Here is a 25,283-nt window from a genome sequence, read left to right on the forward strand (position 1 = left end):
GCCCTGTGCTTCCTGGGCTGGGCTTTATCTCTTCTTTCCCATGACCCTAGTTAAGCAATTCATCAGTAATATCTTCCATGGGGATGCTAAGTGGCATAATTTGATACTTTTAAATGTCTGCACTTCCAAAACGAATAGCTTATTTTAATAAACAATTAATTCTAATGTGATACTTCTACATGTAGTTATTCACCAACCCTAAGTTTTAGTACAATGAGTGTCCAAGATATAAGTATCATGATACTTTGATTGAAACCTTTCCATTTCCCTGAGATGTCTACAGCTTGTGCAAAGATGAGGGGTCATAAAAATATGAATTTCTATTCAGTAGTTTATTTTTGGGGAAACAGCGTTCTGCTATCGGCCAGCGAACGTAGGGTTGGGACCCCCTACACTAGGTGATTTAGCTAATTTAGGCAATATTTCTGACGGCACATAATATCCCCAGCTCACTTCCCGAAAGATGGCGTACTGTGAGCCAAATGCTCCCAAAGACTTGCAATGTTTCATAATTATTAATCAGTTTGAAGCAGCTGGTGTAATGTATGTACCTACTTTCTGTAGCATTTACCTTTTTATTAACACCCCCCCATGAGTGTGGGGTGTGATGTTTTTCGGGATTTATTAGTTGCTTGTGTTATTGCTTTACACAAGAGAAAAATGTCGAAATGTCGACTGCAAAGAATCTGAAAGGAACAAGCAAAAACAGATTCGACAGACAGACAGACAGACGGACAGACATAGATACAGCATTTGTTGACTGTTGATATTGTGTATTTGTATTTGAAACTGTTCCCTCAGTAAAATTATGTCATTCACTTATTTTGTTTTTAATCGTACGCAGTGTAATTGACCAATTTTGCCACCTGGTGGACACTTTACAAAATGCACCTGAAAACTGAATATCTTATCATGAAGTTGATGACCTTCAACCTTGTCATTTTAAAGCTAAGTTGACCATGTGGTTGGGATGTAGTTGACATTGTAGATTTCACAGAATTGTCTTCAAAAAGGGAAGACATTTTAAGTAATTAGATATTTTAGATTTTCTGCTTTGCTGATTGGCCCCATGACCAGGATAAGCGGTTAGAAGATGAATGGATGGATGGATGTGTGAAAAGTAAGAATGCAAGTTTTGTTAAATGAACATGCCTAGATAATTGATAAAAATAAAAGGAAGGCATCGGTTAACTTAATCACAATTTACAACTTATTTGTGAATGATTTATTTATCTTTTTCTTACTAATGTCAAAATGAGTATTTCTGCTGCAGGTATCTGCTTCAACAGGGAAGACTGGGCAGTTCCCTCCATTCTTATTTTTTATATTTTAATTGGACAGGGGGTTAAGTCCCACATAATTGCACTATTTACCATAGAGACTACATCAGAGCACCCTGTAGCCTCTATGTTAGCATTTTGGTTAATATAAAATGAATGTCGTGTGCTGGTCATGAAAAAAACGGCTTGTTACTAAAAAAAGAAAACGGCCTTTTACTAAAGCTTCTTCCTACAATTAGGTCCTATAAAGTACATTAAATGATTGAACAGTCATGATCCTATGAAGCACATTTAATCCTAGATTTAATCGTATGAAGCACACTGAATAGTTTAGCTGCTTTAAGGAAATGGACACAACTGAAAGATGTGAGAACCTTTACTTCATATTAACAACCAGCAAATAGACTCAAAGTGTCACTGTGATTTCTTAATGATTTAGCATGTGGTTGTTATTGAATTATCATCTCGATCTCTGACCCAGGCGACATTTAACCTGGATTTTTGAAGCCATGCTTGTGCTCACCTTAACTACGAATGAGGCAAAAAGTCCAAATTATTCTTTCAGTAAAATTATGTCACTTATTTAACTTTTAATTGCAAGCAGTGTAATTGACCAATTTGCCACCTGGTGGACACTTTATGAAATGCACCTGAATACTGAATACCTTTTCATGAAGTTGATGACCTTCAGCCTTTTCATTTTAAGGCTGCAGATATGATTGGGATGTAGGATATCGATATACATCCTCAATATTTTAGTATGTGTTATACATTGTATCTGTCGTTCTCATTATTTAATGTATGTCAGGGAATATTCCTGTATTAGTATTTATTCTGAATGCCTTTGGCCATTTTTGCATTCCGTCCATAGTCATACTTTAGTTCCATTCTTCACTGTGCTACATTTACTGAGATTGCAGCCATTGGTATCGTTGCTATGGTGGTGCTTTTGCCTTTCAAGGACATGGGAGCTGATCCGCCAACAGAGCAGTGAGGAGGACAGTCCTGAAACGTCACAGCTAAGCTGGGACTGCAGGCAAGTTCACTTAAACGGCCTAGTTATTTCAGGGGCCTGTCACATCCCTGTGCACTTATACTCCATTTTTGTGTTGGGCTGCACTGCAAAGGCAACCTTCACGCTCTCCCTCTGTGCTTTTCCCCAAAGGAGGGGCGGACCACCTCACCAGTTCTGCTTATTTTACCCCATTTCCTGGGCCACATTCCTGGCTCGGCTTGCTGGGCTAAAGAATTGTCAATGTGGATGCAGCTAACGGTAAGTGCTACCTTAAATATTGTATTATATGTCTATAGGAAAAAGTGAACATTGCTTAAGTATTCAGCAGGTACTGTTGCTGCATTTGAGAGCGAACGGTAGTTTTGATGTGAAGTATTGTAGTTATTTGTCTTTCAATGTGGCAAGTTCTGTTGGAGGAATGGTTTAAATTTTCCCAGTTTGCAGTCAAGGTATATTTATGTGATAATGATCAGTCCCTCTCATAATACGAACTATACGCTTACTGTTATTCATAGAATCTTAAAATACTATGCATGAAATATGGTATGGTTTTCACATTAATTTAAAACAAATTTATTATAATCCGGTAACAGTACCAAGTGTTATCATGCAATAAGGTATTTGTTATATATGACATGAAAAAGTAGGAAATACTTTTATAAATCTCACGTAAATCTTACAATAAACTTTAACTGGGCTGGTCAGTTGGGCAGGATATTGAAATTTAAGAAAACTATAATGATACAAGGCAATTTATTTACTAAAGACGTAAGCATGGCTGAACAATTGCTTTCATTTTTAGATATGTGTGTAGTAGCAGTTATGATTATGATGTTATATTTTTGACTATGGCTTTAAGACAGGTTTTGTCCTCATATAAAATGATTGTCTGTCTTGTTGCAAGGTCACAGTTATTTTTGAGCAATTCCACGTGGGCATGACATGCTCTGCAACCAGCTCTGAGACGCCCTGTGAACGGCTCACTGATATAGTGAAATGAGCCTACAGGAACTGAATGAAGATTTTTTTTTTTGTGACTCTCAAAGTCTAAAAAGGCCTGTATTACTGCAATAACTAGTACTTGATTAAACTATTCTGTCGCTAGTTATACAGTTCTTCAGAAATTACTGAGAAGCCGGCCTGCAGACAATGGAAATATTGAGAAAAAACATTAGATGACACTAGAAATGGAAAGAGGCGTTGCATTAACGTATGATCAGTATGTAAGTTATATAAACAAACATATACCTCTTTGCAATACATAATAGAGCACAGTCCCAAAGAAGGGTACTGAGTATTTTACTTTTAAACAATAATAGGATATTATAGGATAGGATAGGATTGTTTTCTATGTCTATACAAAACGGTTCCATTGCATCCAAGCATATAGTATCAATGTTTCAATCCAGATAATGCAGTTGTATGGGTAACCAAATCCAGTGATGCCATCATTATGATTAGTAATGTTAATAACATTATAAATCACAAAATTAGTTTACACAATAGAAGGATTGGTGTTCATGAATGATTGATATTACTTACTTGCTTTTAACTATAAATCTGTATCAATGTGATGTTGTGTAGTGCTGCAGTACAGATAACACAACAAAATCCTAAATGTCAAAAAATGTAAAAATTATGCACATAAGTGACATCTAGTGGCAATATTCAAAATGAAGTTTTAGTACCATATAGTTTTATATTATATTTTACGCAAAGCAGTTGAGCAGGCAGAGTCAGCCAGTCACTGGTGCAGTGGGGATAAGGGCCGTGCTCATGGAGCCAGTGGTGAAATTACCCTGCTGACCATGGGAGTTGAACCAGTGACCTTCCAGTGACGAGCAGTCCTACCGCAGGGCCACACACTGCATGCAGCCTTTAGTTTACATACCTCATATAAACTATAAGGTCAGTGTAGCACAATAATACACACAACCCCTGGGATGTGAGGGTACAGGGTGAAAGACTGAGCAACCACATCACCTGTGTTTATGTGTTAGATGCTGAAATGCAATATTTGTACTATATACCATCAAAAAGCAAAGCAAAAAAACAAACCGTGCCTTTTAATATAAACTTATTATGTCTCTATTCTCACCAATAGCCAAAGATATATAAAGATGCCATGCAGATAAAAAAATAGAAGAATATGAAAGGCAGCTTGAGAATAGAATTTATTAGAGTAGCGACAGTCAGATTTTAAAATCCGTTTCAAAACAAATTCTTGAATGGATGGTACACTGAACTGGCCTGGCTTTGGTGCTGGTCCAGGTTAGAAAATGGAATCAGTCCAATGGAATCAGTCTTTACCTTCTGTGTATGACTGTGGCACAGGGGAGGTAAAAGATGAAAGGATGTGGAAACGGAGTTCTGAAGGGACTTGGTGGAAGTCTACTGGAACTGGCTTTGGTGGTCTATGTGGTTTGAAATATGTGCGACAAAGCTTACAATTCAATGATTTCCCTCGTTTTTCATTGGAGTAAATAGGTATCAATACATTTTGTGGTATTTAACAATTAATTTAGGTCCACAACCCACTATCCATATTTCATACTGTGTATGGGTGTACATAGGCACTACTACTGTAATAGTGTTTTATCTTATTTTATATTATTTTTGTATTCTTATTCTTGTATTTTTTATATTCTTTACTCTTGTAACTCTTTCTTGCTATCTGTCTGGAGCTGTGATAACACACAAATTTCCCCACTGTGGGATCAATAAAGTCCTATCTTATCTTATCTTATCTTATCTTATCTTATCTTATCTTATCTTATCTTATCTTATCTTATCTTATCTTATCTTATCTTATCTTATCTTATCTTATCTTATCTTATCTTATCTTATCTTATCTTAGGTAATTTTGTGCTGTGGTGTGCAGAGGTGTCAAAGTGGTGTGTGTGTGTGAGTGGTGTGTGTGTGAGTGAGCGGTGTGTGTGTGAGTGAGTGGTGTGTGAGTGAGCGGTGTGTGTGAGTGGTGTGTGTGTGAGTGAATGATCTGTGAGTGAGCAGTGTGTGTGTGAGTGAGCGGTGTGTGTGTGAGTGAGCGGTGTGTGTGTGAGTGAGTAGTGTGTGAGTGAGCGGTGTGTGAGTGATTGAGTGGTGTGTGTGTGAGTGGTGTGTGAGTGAGTGGTGTGTGTGTGAGTGAGTGGTGTGTGAGTGAGTGGTGTGAGTGAGTGGTGTGTGAGTGAACGGTGTGTGTGTGAGTGAGTGGTGTGTGAGTGAGCGGTGTGTGTGTGAGTGAGCGGTGTGTGAGTGAGCGGTGTGTGAGTGATTGAGTGGTGTGTGTGTGAGTGGTGTGTGAGTGAGTGGTGTGTGTGTGAGTGAGTGGTGTGTGAGTGAGTGGTGTGTGAGTGAACGGTGTGTGAGTGATTGAGTGGTGTGTGTGTGAGTGGTGTGTGAGTGAGTGAGTGGTGTGTGAGTGAGCGGTGTGTGAGTGAGCGGTGTGTGAGTGAGTGGTGTGAGTGAGTGGTGTGTGAGTGAACGGTGTGTGTGTGAGTGAGCGGTGTGTGTGTGAGTGAGCGGTGTGTGTGTGAGTGAGTGGTGTGTGAGTGAGACGTGTGTGTGTGAGTGAGCGGTGTGTGTGTGAGTGAGCGGTGTGTGTGTGAGTGAGTGGTGTGTGAGTGAGCGGTGTGTGTGTGAGTGAGTGGTGTGAGTGAGTGGTGTGTGAGTGAACGGTGTGTGTGTGAGTGAGCGGTGTGTGTGTGAGTGAGCGGTGTGTGTGTGAGTGAGCGGTGTGTGTGTGAGTGAGTGGTGTGTGAGTGAGACGTGTGTGTGTGAGTGAGCGGTGTGTGTGTGAGTGAGCGGTGTGTGTGTGAGTGAGTGGTGTGTGAGTGAGCGGTGTGTGTGTGAGTGAGTGGTGTGAGTGAGTGGTGTGTGAGTGAACGGTGTGTGTGTGAGTGAGCGGTGTGTGTGTGAGTGAGCGGTGTGTGTGTGAGTGAGCGGTGTGTGTGTGAGTCGTGTCTGTGTGAGTGAGCAGTGTGTGTGTGAGTGAGCGGTGTGTGTGTGAGTGAGTGGTGTGTGAGTGAGCGGTGTGTGTGTGAGTGAGTGGTGTGTGTGTGAGTGGTGTGTGTGTGAGTGGTGTGTGAGTGAGTGGTGTGTGTGTGAGTGAGTGGTGTGTGAGTGAGTGGTGTGAGTGAGTGGTGTGTGAGTGAGCGGTGTGTGTGTGAGTGAGTGGTGTGTGAGTGAGCGGTGTGTGTGTGAGTGAGCGGTGTGTGTGTGAGTGAGCGGTGTGTGAGTGAGTGAGTGGTGTGTGTGTGAGTGAGCGGTGTGTGAGTGAACGGTGTGTGTGTGAGTGAGCGATGTGTGTGTGAGTGAGCGGTGTGTGAGTGAGCGGTGTGTGTGTGAGTGAGCGGTGTGTGAGTGAGTGAGCGGTGTGTGAGTGAACGGTGTGTGTGTGAGTGAGCGGTGTGTGTGTGAGTGAGTGGTATGTGAGTGAGCGGTGTGTGTGTGAGTGAGCGGTGTGTGAGTGAGTGGTGTGTGAGTGAGTGGTGTGTGAGTGAGCGGTGTGTGAGTGAGTGAGTGGTGTGTGAGTGAGCGGTGTGTGTGTGAGTGAGCGGTGTGTGAGTGAACGGTGTGTGTGTGAGTGAGTGGTGTGTGTGTGAGTGAGTGGTGTGTGAGTGAGCGGTGTGTGTGTGAGTGAGCGGTGTGTGTGTGAGTGAGCGGTGTGTGAGTGAACGGTGTGTGTGTGAGTGAGTGGTGTGTGAGTGAGCGGTGTGTGTGTGAGTGAGTGGTGTGTGAGTGAGCGGTGTGTGTGTGAGTGAGTGGTGTGTGAGTGAGTGAGTGGTGTGTGAGTGAGTGGTGTGTGAGTGAGCGGTGTGTGAGTGAGTGGTGTGTGAGTGAGCGGTGTGTGTGTGAGTGAGCGGTGTGTGAGTGAACGGTGTGTGTGTGAGTGAGTGGTGTGTGTGTGAGTGAGTGGTGTGTGAGTGAGCGGTGTGTGTGTGAGTGAGCGGTGTGTGAGTGAACGGTGTGTGTGTGAGTGAGCGGTGTGTGTGTGAGTGAGTGGTGTGTGAGTGAGCGGTGTGTGTGTGAGTGAGCGGTGTGTGAGTGAACGGTGTGTGTGTGAGTGAGTGGTGTGTGAGTGAGTGGTGTGTGAGTGAGTGGTGTGTGAGTGAGCGGTGTGTGTGTGAGTGAGCGGTGTGTGTGTGTGAGTGAGCGGTGTGTGTGTGTGTGAGTGAGCGGTGTGTGAGTGAGCGGTGTGTGTGTGAGTGAGCGGTGTGTGTGTGAGTGAACGGTGTGTGTGTGAGTGGTGTGTGTGTGAGTGGTGTGTGTGTGAGTGGTGTGTGAGTGAACGGTGTGTGTGTGAGTGAGCGGTGTGTGTGTGAGTGAGCGGTGTGTGTGTGTGAGTGAGCGGTGTGTGAGTGAGCGGTGTGTGTGTGAGTGAGCGATGTGTGAGTGAGCGGTGTGTGTGTGAGTGAGCGGTGTGTGTGTGAGTGAGGGGTGTGTGAGTGAGTGGTGTGTGTGTGAGTGGTGTGTGTGTGAGTGAGTGGTGTGTGTGTGAGTGAGCGGTGTGAGTGGTGTGTGTGTGAGTGAGGGGTGTGTGAGTGAGTGGTGTGTGTGTGAGTGAGTGGTGTGTGTGTGAGTGGTGTGTGAGTGAGCGGTGTGTGTGTGAGTGAGTGGTGTGTGTGTGAGTGAGTGGTGTGTGAGTGAACGGTGTGTGTGTGAGTGAGTGGTGTGTGTGTGAGTGAGCGGTGTGTGTGTGTGAGTGAGCGGTGTGTGTGTGTGTGAGTGAGCGGTGTGTGTGTGAGTGAGCGGTGTGTGTGTGAGTGGTGTGTGTGTGAGTGAGCGGTGTGTGTGTGAGTGGTGTGTGTGTGAGTGAGCGGTGTGTGTGAGTGGTGTGTGTGTGAGTGAGCGGTGTGTGAGTGAGTGGTGTGTGTGTGAGTGAGCGGTGTGTGTGTGAGTGGTGTGTGTGTGAGTGAGGGGTGTGTGAGTGAGTGGTGTGTGTGTGAGTGAGTGGTGTGTGTGTGAGTGAGCGGGGTGTGTGAGAGGGGTGTGTGAGTGAGTGAGCGGTGTGTGTGAGTGAGCGGTGTGTGTGTGAGTGGTGTGTGTGAGTGAGCGGTGTGTGTGTGAGTGAGCGGTGTGTGAGTGAGTGGTGTGTGTGTGAGTGAGCGGTGTGTGTGTGAGTGGTGTGTGTGTGAGTGAGGGGTGTGTGTGTGAGTGAGTGGTGTGTGTGTGAGTGAGTGGTGTGTGTGTGAGGGGTGTGTGTGTGAGTGAGCGGTGTGTGAGTGAGTGGTGTGTGTATGAGTGAGTGGTGTGTGAGTGAGTAGTGTGTGTGTGAGTGAGCGGTGTGTGTGTGAGTGAGCGGTGTGTGTGTGAGTGAGCGGTGTGTGTGTGAGTGAGTGGTGTGTGAGTGAGCGGTGTGTGTGTGAGTGAGCGGTGTGTGTGTGTGAGTGAGCGGTGTGTGTGTGAGTGAGCGGTGTGTGTGTGAGTGAGCGGTGTGTGTGTGAGTGAGTGGTGTGTGAGTGAGCGGTGTGTGTGTGAGTGAGTGGTGTGTGTGTGTGAGTGAGCGGTGTGTGTGTGAGTGAGTGGTGTGTGAGTGAGTGGTGTGTGTGTGTGAGTGAGTGGTGTGTGTGTGAGTGAGTGGTGTGTGTGTGAGTGGTGTGTGTGTGAGTGAGCGGTGTGTGAGTGAGTGGTGTGTGTGTGTGAGTGAGCGGTGTGTGTGTGAGTGAGTGGTGTGTGTGTGAGTGGTGTGTGTGTGTGAGTGAGCGGTGTGTGTGTGAGTGAGCGGTGTGTGTGTGAGTGAGTGGTGTGTGAGTGAGCGGTGTGTGTGTGAGTGAGCGGTGTGTGTGTGAGTGAGTGGTGTGTGTGTGAGTGAGCGGTGTGTGTGTGAGTGAGTGGTGTGTGTGTGAGTGAGCGGTGTGTGTGTGAGTGAGTGGTGTGTGTGTGAGTGAGTGGTGTGTGTGTGCCTTGCGATGGGTTGGCACCCCATCCTGGGTTATTTGCCTGCCTTGCACTTGTGGACGGGCTTTAGAGAAGCGGGCACAGAAGGTGGATGGGGCGCCTTGGTGGGCTCCCCACAGTCTAAAAACATGCTACGATGAACTGCAATTGCCAATAGTGTGTGCGTCCCATCCTGAGTTATTCCCTGGTTTGCACCCATTGTTTCCAGTATAGGCTCTGGACCCCCGTAACCCTGCAGGGAACAAGTGGTGTAGAAGAAGTATATATATAAATGAATTTAATTTGTTTTTGCAGCTTATTTCTTTACAGAAATCCTTACAAGTTTCTTACCCCCTTACAGGAAACATTGTCCAGCGTTTATTTGCCACACATTTTCTTTCCCAGGCAAAGGAGCGGAATTCAGCATCACACAGCTGCTTGCCTTTGAGGGATGTAGCTATGAAGAGCTAATTTCTAGAAAGGTCATGCTTTGGACTCTGTTGCTGCTTGGTAACACTGCTGTGCAACTTCGTGTCCCAGTCTGCAGTCCCTAGTGCTGCGTATAGCTCCTCTACAAGGGCAAATTCATTCGCATCGAGAAATGCTTAGTGTCATGCTTATCATTCAGTGTTCATACTAGATTTACTGTAATATAAAATAATATTAATTACATTTACATTGGCATACAGTATGTCAATGTAATGCAATACATGTATTTATGATACTACAGAGCTCAAAGGTTCCTCTGGTGACAAACACATGAAGTCGATCAATACACATATGAAAATAACAAAATTATACAATTAATGAGAATATAGTAAATTTGTAATGTCTGGTATAAAGATTAAGGAAAAATTCTAGTTTAGTAAATGGTTTATAAAAAGTACATAAGTCTAAATGCCTGGTGTCAGCTCTTAGGTATAAACTTAAAACGTCATAATTCCTGAGGTTCACGCAGCTAAATCTTGAATACTTTTTTAATTAGGAATGCTTGATTATGGCAAAAATAAGGCAAATCCCTGCATAATAGCTTTGGCTTTGGTGCTATTATAAGCTGCATTATATGTGCTATGTATGTTAAATTACGCTTTTTGCAGGATGGCTGTGTTTATACTGAACAAGCTACACATAAATACAGTGTGAATTCAAACTTTTACCACACTATCTTTGTATGTAACCAGACCAGCCCAGCTACCAGCCCAGATATTCAGACTGAAGTAGAGCAAAAGTTCCCTTACGGACCACTAGCATTTCTATGATATTTTTCAAAATAAAAGCCATTCAGTTTTGACCAATGACTGGAAGTGAGAAAATCATTATTACATACTCAAAATACTTTTAGGTACCGTTAGTTAGTAATGCCTCTATCCCACCTCTCTGTATCCAAACACTGCCCCCCCACCCCTCCCACTCGACAAAGTACATTGTGAAGCTCCCGCTGATTTCACCGGATTTACACCCATCCTACTGTAGCTAGGATGCTATGTATGTATAGAATAATTTTTTTACAGGATGACAAAATTAATGTAATGTAGGAATTGGGGGGGGGGGGGGTTTGCAAGATGGCAGGTAATGGGTTTTCATGTATCATGCAACCACAACATGGGGCAGCTTGGTCAATTTGCTGACTGGAGACAAGCCCTGGTACTACTCAAAAACGGGCTGCATCTTAATTCAGGGGCTGCATCCTTCAAAGGCTGCATTTGAAGGTGGTACGACAAGGCTCTCCCATTTCGGAGGCTCCTTCAAATGTAGTCCAGAAATGGATCTTGCTCCATGAAGGACGCACCCAATAGATCCTTCACAGCCCAACGTATCCCAAGATTCATTGCACGCAGGTAAAGTGGATGCGTAGTGGCTAGGTCACAAAAGTGGTGCTTCATGTCTTATTGGTAAGGACAAGAACAGCTGGTGAAGCGAAGAGGAAATTATCCGTAGGTCAGACTGTCCCATTTGACAACATTATCTGTTTGACCTTCGAAAGGCACAGCCTACAAAGGTGTTATGACGGTATTACCCAGGTATTTAGAAATCCTGAAAGGTTTTATTTTTAATACGGTAAAAATACAGACACCTCTCCTACTGTGGAACTGGTACGGAGATGTCGTATTGACCAATGTATTGCAGCGTACAATGTTAGTGGTGCCTGGAGCCTCAATTAAGTGAGGAAAAAAAACATGTAAGCGTAGGTTAATGCCATTAAATCAAAATGCGTGTATGCGCCGACAACTGTTGGAGCATGCGCGATGTACTTGAAACATAGTGAGCATGTGGGCGCAAACTGGCCAGTGATGGTGATGTCGATAAAGGACGGGTGGTATTTTAACTCTTCAAAAAGGAGTTTGTCTCCTCATTTTCCTAACGCTCAGTTTGCATGCTAGTGAGCCTGTTTAGTCTATCTCTAATTCTGGAGTTTATAGTACCTTACATTATATAACGTGCATGAGGACTGACGAATTAAATAGAATTTTTACCTTAGAGTTGATCCATTTTTACATAGGAAATGACTTAATAATGTATCTGTAAATCGATTTTATGTATTTATTGTAAGTATAGACAATATGGTTTGGCGTAAAATGGCAGGACACAGATTAGGCATTGTCAGAAAAAATAACGTGATGTAAGCACAGGAAAATGTAATGTGGTGTACAAATGCTCAAAAATACTAATACTATTCATCCGCAGACGTGTGAGATACAAATCGGGCAGGTGGTACAGATCAGGTTTCGGGTTATACAATTTTTTGTATCGAATACTGACCTAAAATATCAAGATACTCTTTTTTAACCATATCGCCCAGCGCTACCGTCACATACCGCCACCTTCCCCTCATTCCCATAAGCTGATTGGTGTGCTGTGTTTCCTTTCAGCCAGAAAGCCTGACCACAGCTTACACGCGAATCCTTCACCTGAGTTTGTGCAACCATCAACAGTAGACAGTAATCACCCATCAATGGCTTTGACAGATATTGCACTCTGTCTGCAAAGATAAAAGGCCAAGTAACAAAAAAAAATTCATGGTTATCTACAATTTTTCTGTTGTAGTTGCTTATCAATGCTTATTTGTTTTGCGTAAACTGATGAATCCGCCTGATAGCATAAGTACAAGCAGCAGTGTTTGATTCTTAAATCATATTACTTATTTATTCCTACTTGCAGTTATTTTTTTATTATAAGTAATGAATCCATTCATCCATTTTCTAACAGCTTATCCTGTCAGGGTTGTGTGTGTGTGTGTGTGTGTGTGTGTATGTGTGTGTGGTTGGGGGGGGGGGGGTGCTGGAGCATGTCCCAGGCAGCACAGGGTACAAGGCAGGTCACTTTAAAGCTATTTTTACTATGCTAAATTAATTATGTGTAATCATGTTAGGACCCTCTCCATGAAAACCATACAGAAGCTGAGATGAAATTAACGTCCTCTAATTCCACTCTGTTCAATACAACAGGTCCTTCAACGAGGATGATGGCTCACATCTCAGATGGTGCCGATTCGTTTAATGTTTCCGTGAAATGACGAAGGTAACAACTTTCAAGTGCAGCTAATATGTATCTTTGGTTAAATGATAATGAATCTGCAGTATTTAATACAGATAATGATCTTATAGAATACAGCATTGAAATAATTATCCTTATACATAACTATCATGAATGATTGCATGGTCTGTTTCCATTACTGTTATTTATTTTGAGTTGTTGGCTGAAGTGCAATATGACAGCTACCCTGACAGATAGTCCAAATATTTTATTATAAAAGTTACAAAAATACCTAATAATCTCAAAAAATGTTTATACTATTGCTGCTGTGCATGAAGACAATAGCTGGTAATAACCTACTGAACTTATGTCATTTTTGTAAAGTGCAGTGTTGTTGGGAAATGATACATCCATCCAGTCATCTTCCAATGGCTATCCCGGTCAGGATCTCAGGGGATATCAAATATTGGATATTATGGGTTTAATTCCTAATTCTGTTTTTCATAGGACACTTGCTTTCATAATATGCTAAAGACGAATAGCTATTCATATGTTTTTCTGGACAGTGCTTATAAGCAGTGCTTAGTTTGTAAGTCAGAAGGTGCCGGAAGGCGAAGGGCATACGAGGCTGGAGGGGTCATGAGGCGGGCGCAGGTCCCAGAACATGTACAAAACACGGTGCTGAAAATGATATGAATTTTTAAGAATAAATCTAAAATAATAAAGGACATAAAATACCATGAAAATTGGTCTGTAAATTAAAACACACGCTTATTTTATTTTTTGTTATTTTATGTTATGTTTATGTCTTTGTTTGTTAACATTTGGATGTATTGCACCTGATTGTTGGTTACCACCCGAATTAAAAGTTAAAATTAAACAAGGGTTGAGAATCTTTATACACAGGAAAGGTGTCAGATTGGTGTTGGTCTAATTGTAACATTAGATCAATGTTATATGAGATTTCTTTGTTTCACCCTTAAAATAATGAACAAGAGGTATTCTTTCTGGGAAGAAGGAGATCTTGTGTTAGTTACAGAGCTTTTAACAGAACGTAAGACAGTCAGTCAGGAACCACAAGATAATGAGATCAGGATCCAGGAGATAATGCTGAACGTTATGGATCGTCTGCCCTTTTGGCGTCCTGATTGCCCAGTCCTTTGGTTGCTGCAGGTGTATTTATGTTGCATAGCAACTTGTCATTTGAACAACAGGTGTGGACTGGACAGCTTCCTAATAACACACACTGTAGCTGCGGTGCTACACAGCAATGTAATAAAATCCTAAATCCCCCAAACTCACGTTTATCAAAACCATGCAATTTCACATGGGTCAGTGACAAGTGGAAGCAAGTGTTCAATATTAAAAGGAGAAAAGCCCCTTGGAGTAAAATTACCCAAGTAAGACGAAGGAACATGGACAGTTAGCCGACACACACACACACACACACACACACACACACACACACACACACACACACACACACACACACACACACACACACACACAAAAAGCTCCTTATCTGGGGGCAATTTTGAATGCCCCCCCATCTACTATGGCCATTTTAACAACTGAAGCAGCACAGATTTACACTTGGAGGAAATTATTAATCTGGAAAACGAAAGCTTAAACAGGATTCTGTTCCATGTGTACATGTGGAACAAATGCAGGCACACACTGCATTCAATAAACTCCCAAATCTCACTGAGTAAATGAATAACTCCCACATATACATAGAATCTTTTGAATCTCCCTGTTGTGCTGTCGTCCATGACAAAAGGCAGGTGTCAGTAATGAGGCTGATACAGGATCTGGACAAAACAAAGTGGGTCCAGGATGTATCGAGTTAAATCTTTAATGTATAGAAAAGGATGGATGTATGCTCTCCCATGGATAAGTATGGATGCAAGTATATTTATCATCTAAGGTCTCATCTGTTATGCAATGGCATTTTCTCTTGTGGCTGGCTCTGTGGGAAGCAAGTCTACCTCATACTTCCAAGGCTGAGGAATCAAATCCCACCGTCACTTTTCTTTTAAGTTCTCCGTGGGTTTCCTCTGGTCATGTGGTTTCCACCTGCAGGCCAAAAACATGGGGTTAGGTAATTTAGCACCTATGAATTGTTTGTAATGTCTGAGTATACATGTGCACCGTGCAATGGACTGCCATCCTGTCCAGCGTGTTCCTCAGGTTATTACCATATACTTCCTAGAATAGGCTCCAGACTCTCTGTGACCCTATACTGGATAAATAATTGGAAGATATATGGATGGATTTTCTCTCATCAGAATGTAGCACCATCTCTAGGGGTTGCAGCTGTATATAAACAGAAGCTGTTTCTTTGCTTTTGTTCAATTTCTTTGTTATCTATTCATATTCTCATCAGCTCTGCATGTATTCTTTTATATAATTAGATTATATATATACACAATATCAATCATTTTGCCCTAACAATAGTTTTATTCAAATCCAGTCTTAATTCCAGAGAACATATTTATTTACATTGCAGAGCATGTTAAATAAAATTAATCTGGAGTTTGTTTTTTTTGATAGCCAAATTATACATGGAAATATTGTTAGTGAAAAATATTTGTGCTGCATCATATAAAGCCAAGCAATGTCTGTCTTTCCTCACAGCTTTTCTCTCAGTGTGTTCATTGCAGAAGTGCTGAGCTTCAGGTCACCGTAGCCAGCAAAGGTAAGTCTCACTGCATTTTTAATCCAATCTGCGCAACCAGCCAAGGAAAAGTATTTACTAGATGATAGGAATTCATGTGAACGCTCTGTTTGTGTAGTGAACCTGCTCACTCCTTGACTTATTCAGAGGGAATCATTCTTTAATTTATGGAAAATATACTGCAAATGTAATTAAGTAATTTCTCCTTCAAGACTGAATAAGATAATAGCACATGCATGCTCGTGTGGGGGTGTATTCGGGTTTTGCAGTTTGTTTGCAGGCAGGTATCCGTACAAATATCAAACCTGCATTACCTGTTAAAAGACAGGAAAAATAAACTCACTTTGTAATGAAAAATTTTAGAATTTCAATTTGAGTTTTGCTGAAATGGTGATTACTAGATTATAAAGAACAGAAAACATGTCAAGTTTAATCAAAGCCTGATTAGGAACTGATTAGGGTGACAAAAAAATAACCAGTCAATGCTATAATTCCACAAGCTATACAGACAGGACACATAAGAAAAAGAAATATTAGATATTTTGCTCTTAATTCTAACTCTGTCACATGGGCGGACAAGGTTCCACATTGAGAAAATTATAGAGAATGTGACCCATAATTATTCATCTTTGAGGATGTACAGGAACCAACTGCTGTTATACACACTCATTCCCTAGCAGAGGTGGAAAGTTCGGGTCCAGAAAGTAGAAATCCAGCCAAAGGTTTTGTTCCAACCAGCTGAGCATAAACAGTCAGAGTACTCTGCTGATTGGTTGAGGAAAAAAACCGTGGAGTGGATTTGTACTTTTTGGGCCTGAACTTTCCACCTGTGCTCCATAGCATGCGAATTGTACTGTACTTTGATATCTCGTTTGGTAAACTGCTGTACTTTGTCCTCTGACCAGCTGCGAAAGTACGCTGTTTAAAGTGTGTTAAATTGTAGGGAAAGAGCCATCTACCATATCTGCGGTCGTCTTCCTTTCTCTACCCAACACTTAGATGCCACCTACTAATGATTATGAGCCTTCAGGGTCATTTTTATGAGTAATTGTATTAAAAACATTACAAGGAGCTTTTGAAAATAGAGCAAATCAGAATATGAGATTTGAAATTTGAACATAGGTAACACATTTTTCCTTCCTCAAAGAAAACGAATTGTCTGTGATCTGGCCTTAATTCCTAGATGATAATCTAATAATCATTAATACAGCCGTGAAAAAGGCAGAAGGTCTGTGAACTGGATTACACAGGCTACAGTACTGTAACCACCATATTTTCATAACTAAAGGCTATCAGTTTGCACAAAAATGCATCCTGTCCTGCAAAAGCTTTCTACAGCAGATTAGTACAATACTACAAAATACTACAATATACATCTTTATATTATATCCAGTTTTACAGTAATAATTTTTTCAACCAATGTCAAATAATTCCGATTATATTATGTATATGAACCTGATTTTCTAATATTACACTGGCATTACCAACAGGTCAGGTAGGGAGAAACTGCTCCTGCTACAGAGTATTTTAATTATTCCTAACACAACCGTCAGATGATATCCTCCAGGGCGCAATAAAGCTTTACATTACACAAAACAGATCAATAAAAAGGCTGAGCGATGCAGAATGGCAAATATTGCATCGCTGCAGCATTTGGGGGCGCTGTGCGGCCCGGCGGGTTAGCGTCTGTGATTGGACGGCTGCCGGTTCCCATCCTGTGGCTGGCAGCGTGATTTGCTCTCTTTTGTATCTGAACGTCTCATAGGAGGGTAAGGTGGAAAATGTGAAAACTGTAGGAAAAATACACAATGTACCTGTACAAATAGCAAACAGAGTATTATCGTACAATGCACTATTGCAGGGTTTGCTTGGGTTTACATCAGACCAGTGTTTGTCTATATCATCATTGCAATGCGGAAATTCAGTAAATACTGTACTACTCTTTTCCATGTTTCCTCACATTTGCTCCCAGAACATTGTTAGATGAAACAAAACAATCGAATAACGTCTTTCCAGACAATCCAAACAAACTCAGTTTAGCTCTGTAAATTTACTGTAATTTTACAAACAAATCACGTTTTGTACAAAAGTCGTTTCATTGAAATACTGTATACGTGACTCTCAATATCTAAGAGGATCCGAGTATTTTGCTTACTTTTAAAAATATTTTTAAATATTGACCCGACCAACTTCAACAATATGTATTTTAAAATACTGCAAGGATATGAATCGCACGATGTTATCAATGTCTTAAAAATGTTGAGCTATAACAATCTGCATATGCAGTCCATACAGTGACGTGCCACCATCTAGCTTAAGCAAAACCAACACCTGGTGTTACGAGCCTTTCTGAAGGTTATCGTGTCTGTTGTTAATTAGACCACTTCTGCAGGACAGGATTGAAGTTTTTCAAGAGCTCATTCTAGGAAGTAGAAGGTAGGAGACTCCCTGGATGAAATATGGGCCCATCTCATGGCAGATACACATTGTGGACGTCTGAGATAATTCACCTTATTGTTTGTTTTGGACTGTGAAAAGGCACCGCATACAAGATATGAGAAGGATGTGGATGTTTCGAGAGAGGAGTTTGGTCAGGAGACAAGCCTCACTAATCAACATTAGGGATATAAAGTAAGTCTTTGCTTTGTGAGAGGGAGACTTGGAGCAGTGGTCTGATCCTAATGGGTTTCTGGTTTACTTGTTTTTATTGAGTGAGAACAGCGGCTATTTTTGTATGTTTGCTTGATTTGACTACATGTTTGTGTGCTAGTGCAAATTCTCCATTATAATTAACAGTCTCTGCATCTTGTAGATGTTTGCCATGCAGAAGGAAAAGTTCTCTCCCAAAATGACCACCATTTTTTTTTGGTTTTTTTTGGAGACGGCAGAGTCAGATAGTCCCTGGTGCGATGTGGCATCAAGGGCTCTGCACGTGGGTACAGTGGTGAAATTACCTGGCATCCTAACCCACTGAGCCACACCAGCCCCAAATACAGAACCCAGACAAAAATGGGCAGAACACACAACAGGCAGAGCCAGGGACGGTAACTGAACCCTAAGTCCTGCAGGTGTGAGCGTACAGCACAAATGCTGCAAAACAGCACGAGTCGTTGAAGCACTTTAAATCATATCGTATTCCGTGTAGCTCCGCGTTTACGATCAGTTAAATAACATTATATTATTAGTATATAACATTTTAAAGTATTCTAAATACTGTAAAAGTATACTGAAGTATCCTAAAACGTGGTAAGTACACTGCCACAGAGCACGGTTGTTTTCAAGACTCTGATCTTGGGGGGGGAAGGTTTGCAGGGAATGACCCGTATTCTCAAAGGTGTGTTCAGTACTATCTACTGTGACTAACAACACAGGCATTATTCCCAGATGTGGCTGCCAATGTAGGTTACGCCAAAACCTGCGAAACGTCTTACAGCAGATTTTCACGGCAGCGTTTCTAGTCCATTACGAAAACGCACATTACCATATGAAAGTTTGCCTATGTTCCATCGATACAATACAGACCCTAACTGCATATTAATGTGTTGTACATAAAAAAAACAGGATATTTAACATGCACCTCATTTCCTGTTTGTCTCATTAGAACTTTAATTTCATGAATCTCTTTAAATATCTTATAGTCTGCTTTTACTAATGACAGACAACAAATAATAGTGGCAGCGTTCAGAATCCAGTAATTCTGGGGTTTTGGTGATGATCAGGAATAAATAATACAACAGTAAAGTGTCTTGGTGGATGTGAGGCAGCAGATCATAAACAGCATCCGCAGTCTTAAACAACAGTTGCAGGTCTGGTCACCTTTGGGGAGTTAGATCATTATGTATATATACACACATTAGATCAGTGTCTCTCACGCTCCTCCTCGGAGACCCCCAGAGCCCGACTCCCGGGAAATTGGGAGAGAGCAAAACTGTGGACCGTCTGGAGGTCCCCAAGGAAGGGTTTGAGAAACACTGTATTAGATCATGCATATATTAAATCATTAGATTATTTACATACACACAATTACACATCACTATATTTCTTAGGATTTGTATATATTAGTAAGTCATGCAGCACAGCGAGTAGGTTGAGTAATGACGTTGGAACGATTACATTCCACATTACATAAAATTCAGCTAATTATTTCATCTTAAAATATTACTATACATAACAACTTTAAGACTTTGCAGTAGCTCAAAACTAGCCACACAAATGGATCTCTGGCACAGTGATTTCAGCTGACCTTCCAATGCACTTATGGTTGAGCCAAATTATATGAGAATAAAAATGTGAGGTTTGAGAATTGTAATCGCTTTGATACATAATATACATAGTGAGTGAAAATATTAACAAAACAGAAACCTTTTGTTAGTGTTTTTGGATACAAATTCTAATTTAGAAGCAGCTCATGGGCACGATCATTTAATGCCAACAAGCATTTAATGCTCCTTTATATTTCACCATTACATGGCATTACCATTTAAGTGGTTTAACACGTCCAGTGGGTACACATTAAGCCCCAGGACTAATAGTAAGGGGAAAAAAGCACTACCTAGGATATAAGGACTTAATCCCAGTAAAATCTCCAGATATTACTTAGGGTAAACAACATCCGAGACTGTGGAAAGTTCTGCGATTTGTTTTACCTTCAAATAGTTCTCAGCTGGTTTATTTCTCGCAATTATCAACGGGAGACGAGGTACTTGGGACTTCACACGTGTCAAGCACATCTGTAGGATTTTCACATCTTAATAAAATGTTTATCTAGGTCTGCATTATAGAACACGATTATAGATAAGCTACTCACTAGGGCCAAATTTCATGCAGGAAAAATACGTATTCGTAGACAAATCAGTAAGCCAACATTTAAAACGTTTTAAAACACGAATGACATTTATTTTTGCGTTGACGTCATTATACTAACTGGATAAAATTGCACAGTTAAATGCATATCTTTCTTCAGAGTCTAGTTTGTCACGCTCACCAAACGTTTTGCGCACTGTCTTTATTAGACGAACACCACATAATCTGGAGGCACTTTCTTGTAAAAGGCATATATAGACACCTGTACCACACAGACACAATGTGTTGGCAGATATGATCACTTATTTCCTCCCCAAAGCTCTCTTGTAAGGATGTTTCTCTCACTGGGGAAAGATCCGTCGCTATTGCAGACATGCTGTAGGCTATTCTGAACATACTCCGTCAATGCAGGCTAAAAATAGGGGGGAAAATGGAAAGCAAACTTGTTGAATTGCAGTGAGGAGCGCCTGACATCAGCATATTACCTTAGTGCTTCGACACAGTTTTGATGCGGTGAGTCTCTGAGCAGCAGCAGTTTGCGGTGCGGTGCGGTTCGCTCCCCCCAACCCCCCCGTACTGGATGCGTGAAAAATTGCTGCCCGTGAACGAAAATCATTACTGATCTGCTGTCTCACAAATGTCGATTATATCGCTCCGAATTAAACAAATGATACACTGCACCGACACCTCACACTCATTCATATCTATGACAATATTTAGTCTCTCCCTGTAACGCCAAAGCGTCTCATTTGTGACGGTGCTCAAACCACGTGTTTACGTAATGCAAAGCCAATCTTTCAATTCAACCCCTCCTCCACATCTATTTTCTAATACATAGATCTAAAGGGAAAAAAAAGCTTTATACATGCAAATGGTATCCCGGACGCAGCGCACTTTTGGAAGAAACGGGGATTTCATCGCTCTGATTTTACTAATAAGAAAAGCAGAAAGCGGGGGAATAGCGCAAAAGAAAGCATTCGGATCTCCATCTGGTTTTTAAAAGGAATGATACAATTTTTGTCCATCAAACCTTGATTTTTTTAAACAATGAAGAAGGAGGTTATAGGAAATTAACCTCGACTATCGACTTTGAAGCGAACAGGTTTGATGTGGCTGTGTTATGTTGTGGCTACCGTTGCGGTCTTTGCCTGGGATGAAACCTTTCTCGGCTTTTGATGCTGTGCAGTTCCACCCATCCTTAGAGTGATGTACTAACAAGCAATGCTTTTTCTTCGGAAATCCTATGCGTTTTAATGTTTTTTTCTCGCATTGCTTCTGTTTGTCTATTGGCTGCACTTCTTCTACCCGACACATGATATTTATAAAGTATATTTTGTATTATCGACTACCTAGGGTGGTACCACAATTTATATTCAGCTGGGGAAAAAAATAACCTTCGTTGAGAAGTCTTGTAATATATTTTATCACGTGAACAAAGCGCAGAGAATTGGAATATTACATATTTTTCTATGGTACTATTGGTAGTTCTGTCCAGGAGAACTGATCCAATTGTATTATTATGCAATCGCAAGGATCTCTTCTTTATCAGGGTGTCTAAGCTGCTGGATTGCTCATCCCCCAAATCAATGTGGTTTCTTTGGAACATTTTCAGCAAAGGATCGCATATGCTGCAGTGTCTTTGTGGCAAGAGTCTTAAGAAAAACAAGAACCCAAGTGGTAAGCCCTAAGTGCCTTGATTTATTTCTCGAGGACTGCTCTGTTTCACATTGTTTATTGCAATGGTGCGACATCTGCAATTATATGTGTGCAGTAACTAAATGTAGGGGAACGGGGGGGGGGGGGGGGGGGTAAGTTATTGTATAGTGTCCGTGCTGGCAAACCAGACGCGTTTCAACCTTGCAGCCAAAAAAGAAAAAAACAAAAAAAAAAAAACGTCGTGCAACACTAAAGGAACGCTAATCGTTGTGCTTCTAACTTTTTTTGTCCACTGGGCCCAGCACTGCGCCAGTGTATCACTTTCTGACGTTATGAAGAGGTTAGAAGGATACAGGTTTTGTCGGTTTGTAAGCTTTTCGATATCCTGGCAGCCTCTGCAGCGGCATTTTCGCCCGCACCACTTCTCAGTGTGTTTCAAGGAAGCAGACTGTACGGTCAGGCAAAGAATATATGCTTCAGTGTGTCTGTTTATACTGTCCTGTATCTTTGAATACATGACACATTAACATGCAGAATAAATCACTATCTGTCTTATGATTATCATCTGGGGTTTATTTTCTATAAATACGAGAAATGCCCTGGTATGATCTACAATTTTGCATGCAGTTGTGTTATGACAAATTTCTTTCATTTTCATTTCATTTCTGCATTTAATTTAAGTGGAGGTTGCAGCATGAACAGTGATATGTCATGAATTGCAATATATTTAAAGGCTCATATACCAAACATTATTATAATAAACTTGTATTTTTTTTACATATTTTGAAATTTACGTTTCAAGAGGTTAATTGAAAATATATATTACAAAAGCTTAATAGATTGTTACTCAGTGTTAGATGAAAGGTAAATACTCTAAATTGGTGGCTTGGTAGTAAAAATGCTTCTTTTTCGGCATTGGTACTGCAGTGTAGTAGATCATAGCTATTTTACATTGCTGACACTGCACGACTGATGAGGAAAAACATTTGCTGTCCTGTCGAACTTAAATTGTGTGAAGGCAACTAGCTGCATTTAGCAGAAGCCACCAAAGATACCAAGACGAAGGAAGCAACTGTATGAATTTTAGTAGGACCTTTCTCAAAGAAATATACTGCAGTGAGTCCCTAAGTTCCAGAAGTAGCACTCCAGGATTATACCACTAATTCAGAGCAATAGAATGTTGTCTCAGAAGAAAATTGGTAACATTGTTAAAGTTAACTTCGTGGTAAACAACCAAATCATCTTAAGTGCATTGTGAAAATGTATCAAAATAAAGCTTATTGTTAATACTGGTAACATTTAAAATGATCATGATTGTAATTTAACTGGAGTTTGGCTTCAGTGTTGATAAATAGACAATTTAAGTGAACTGAATAATAAGCAGTAACCAGTTCCAGATAGCACCTTTTTTTCCCTGTAAATTTGCTTGAATGACACATTTTGAATAATTTTCATCCTGGATTGTCATCAATACCTATGACATGCTAAAATTCGGAAGACAGGCCTGTAACTTTTCTCGATTTCAATAACAGAAGCGTGTGCTCAGAAATGATTGTACCCTGCCAAAGCATAGTATTATATTACTCTGCAGTGCTTAATTCTAACCGATAAGTTGTTGGACATCATCTGTGGCATGCAAAACAGTTGTGGAACTGTTGCGTATTTTTAGTGGTGCTGCCTTCTCACCAGCTGAAGTGTTAAGTCTGTGAGGTGGTTTGCTGTTCCAGCAGATGGCAGTTTCTGATAGCCCGCTTGTCTAATTTTTCCCTGATAGAGACCAAGTGAAGTATTGACTGTGCAGTTTTTAAGGGCTTTTGGTGATATATTTGTAAATATGGGCCTGGTTTCAACTGACTGAACGAAAGTGAATGTGAAAAACTGGTATTCCCTAATATTCTGAAATTTAGTCCATATAGGAATGAAATGAGATATTTAAGGGACAAATTATGTGTTTTTGTATAATGGAAAAATAAGGATTGAGGTACTTGGCTCTTTTGCTTCAGATACACACTGACAAAGGTGGCATATTTTTAAAGGATATTTCTAATGTTTTAGCGTAGAACCCAGAATGGATGGATGTTACATGTAGATATGTGGGATGATCTGCTATGTTAACGTGAGAATAGATATAGTCAGTGTCAGTTGTTATGTTGCTTTGGGGTTTTCTGTTATATTATCATAATTGTTTACTACTACAACTTATATGGAGAAGCACATGACCTGAAATTTGGTGCCAGTGTAAAACCTAATGAGTGTCCATAGAGAACTGACATTATCCCTCTGTCTTTAAAGTGACATTTAAGAAACCACTGCTGAGGCAGTACCCAGAGCTGGACATTTCAGATCCAGAAAGTAAAAACCCGGACCAGAGTTTTGTTTCAACCAAGCAGCTGAGTATAAAGAGTCACAGTCATATTGTACTATATGACTATTATATTATATCACTATAATATATATATATATATATATATATATATATATATATATACTAAATATTGTACAATATTACTATTATATAGTAATAATAGTGTTCAAGTGGTTGGTTGAAACAAAATCCTGGTCTACTTTCTGGACCTGAAATGTCCACCTTTTGCAGTACCTAAAAAGTAATTTTATCTATTGCAATCTGTTTGTGTGTGTGTGTGTGTGTGTGTGTGTGGGGGGGGGGGGGGGGGGGGGGTAGGGTTGGCGGGGGGGGCAGCTGGCTATGCAGGAAAGAATTGTGTGCTTGCCATTTGAAAGCTAAAATGATTGATTTGCAGAATAATTGTGTTAATTAAAAACAAATATATATTCATATATATGATATATGATAAATGATATTCATCTATGAAGATAAATATATTCAGAAGAATTAAAGAAGGTACAATTACTTGACCACACTTTAGCCATTCATTAGTAAAAATGAAATTATATGACTCATTTTGATTCATATTACTGCATATTAAAAAACGTTTCTGTTTGAAATAGAGTAATTTCCATTGAGTTACAATGTCATGAAATATGCATGAAAATAAACATCTAGTAGGTAATCAAGGTGTACCCGATATTCAGACATAGTTATTACATGCAAATTTTAAGTGGTTAAGGGGTTTGGCTTCAGTGTAGATTAATTGAGAAGTTAATTTTATTTGATTCTACAGGTGGAATGAGTAATTTGCCTGTTTGGAGCCGTAGGGTCTTGGGTAAATTGGTTAGTAGGACACATTTTTATTTGAGTAATTTTGGTCCTAGTTAGTTTTAATATATTATGTATTTATGACTAAGACGATATAACGTTTGTTGTTTCCTCAGTTTTGTTAATTGCTGCGGGAAAAATGCCTCTTAGGAAAGTATTGTACTATTTTGAAATAATTTATTCTAACTGATGCATTGTTAGAAATCATATAGTTCATGTAAAACAGTTGTGGAAAAATTGTGCCTTTTTAAAAGTCTGGTTTATACCCTTATGACCAACACAAATCCAGCCATTCTGATACTTAATTCTGTCGTTTATTTT

General features: G+C 40.6%; 1 protein-coding gene across 2 annotated transcripts in view; it reads left to right on the forward strand.

Moving 5' to 3' along the window:
- The first annotated feature begins 2,369 nt into the window (after positions 1–2,369).
- The window catches only part of fgf14 (fibroblast growth factor 14), a 123,683-nt gene continuing 100,769 nt past the window's right edge, over positions 2,370–25,283 (forward strand). The window contains exons 1-3 of one of the 2 annotated variants that reach the window (XM_049006097.1): positions 2,370–2,553; positions 12,621–12,693; positions 15,286–15,346. In XM_049006097.1, coding sequence (XP_048862054.1) covers positions 12,685–12,693; positions 15,286–15,346 — 70 coding nt within the window. In that variant the 5' untranslated portion in view covers positions 2,370–2,553; positions 12,621–12,684. Of the gene's footprint in view, positions 2,554–12,620; positions 12,694–15,285; positions 15,347–20,919; positions 21,806–25,283 lie in introns of those variants that run through there. The other variant, XM_049006095.1, reaches the window with a different exon arrangement.

Source organism: Brienomyrus brachyistius, chromosome 1 (genome assembly GCF_023856365.1).
Source record: "Brienomyrus brachyistius isolate T26 chromosome 1, BBRACH_0.4, whole genome shotgun sequence".
Lineage (NCBI taxonomy): Eukaryota > Metazoa > Chordata > Actinopteri > Osteoglossiformes > Mormyridae > Brienomyrus > Brienomyrus brachyistius.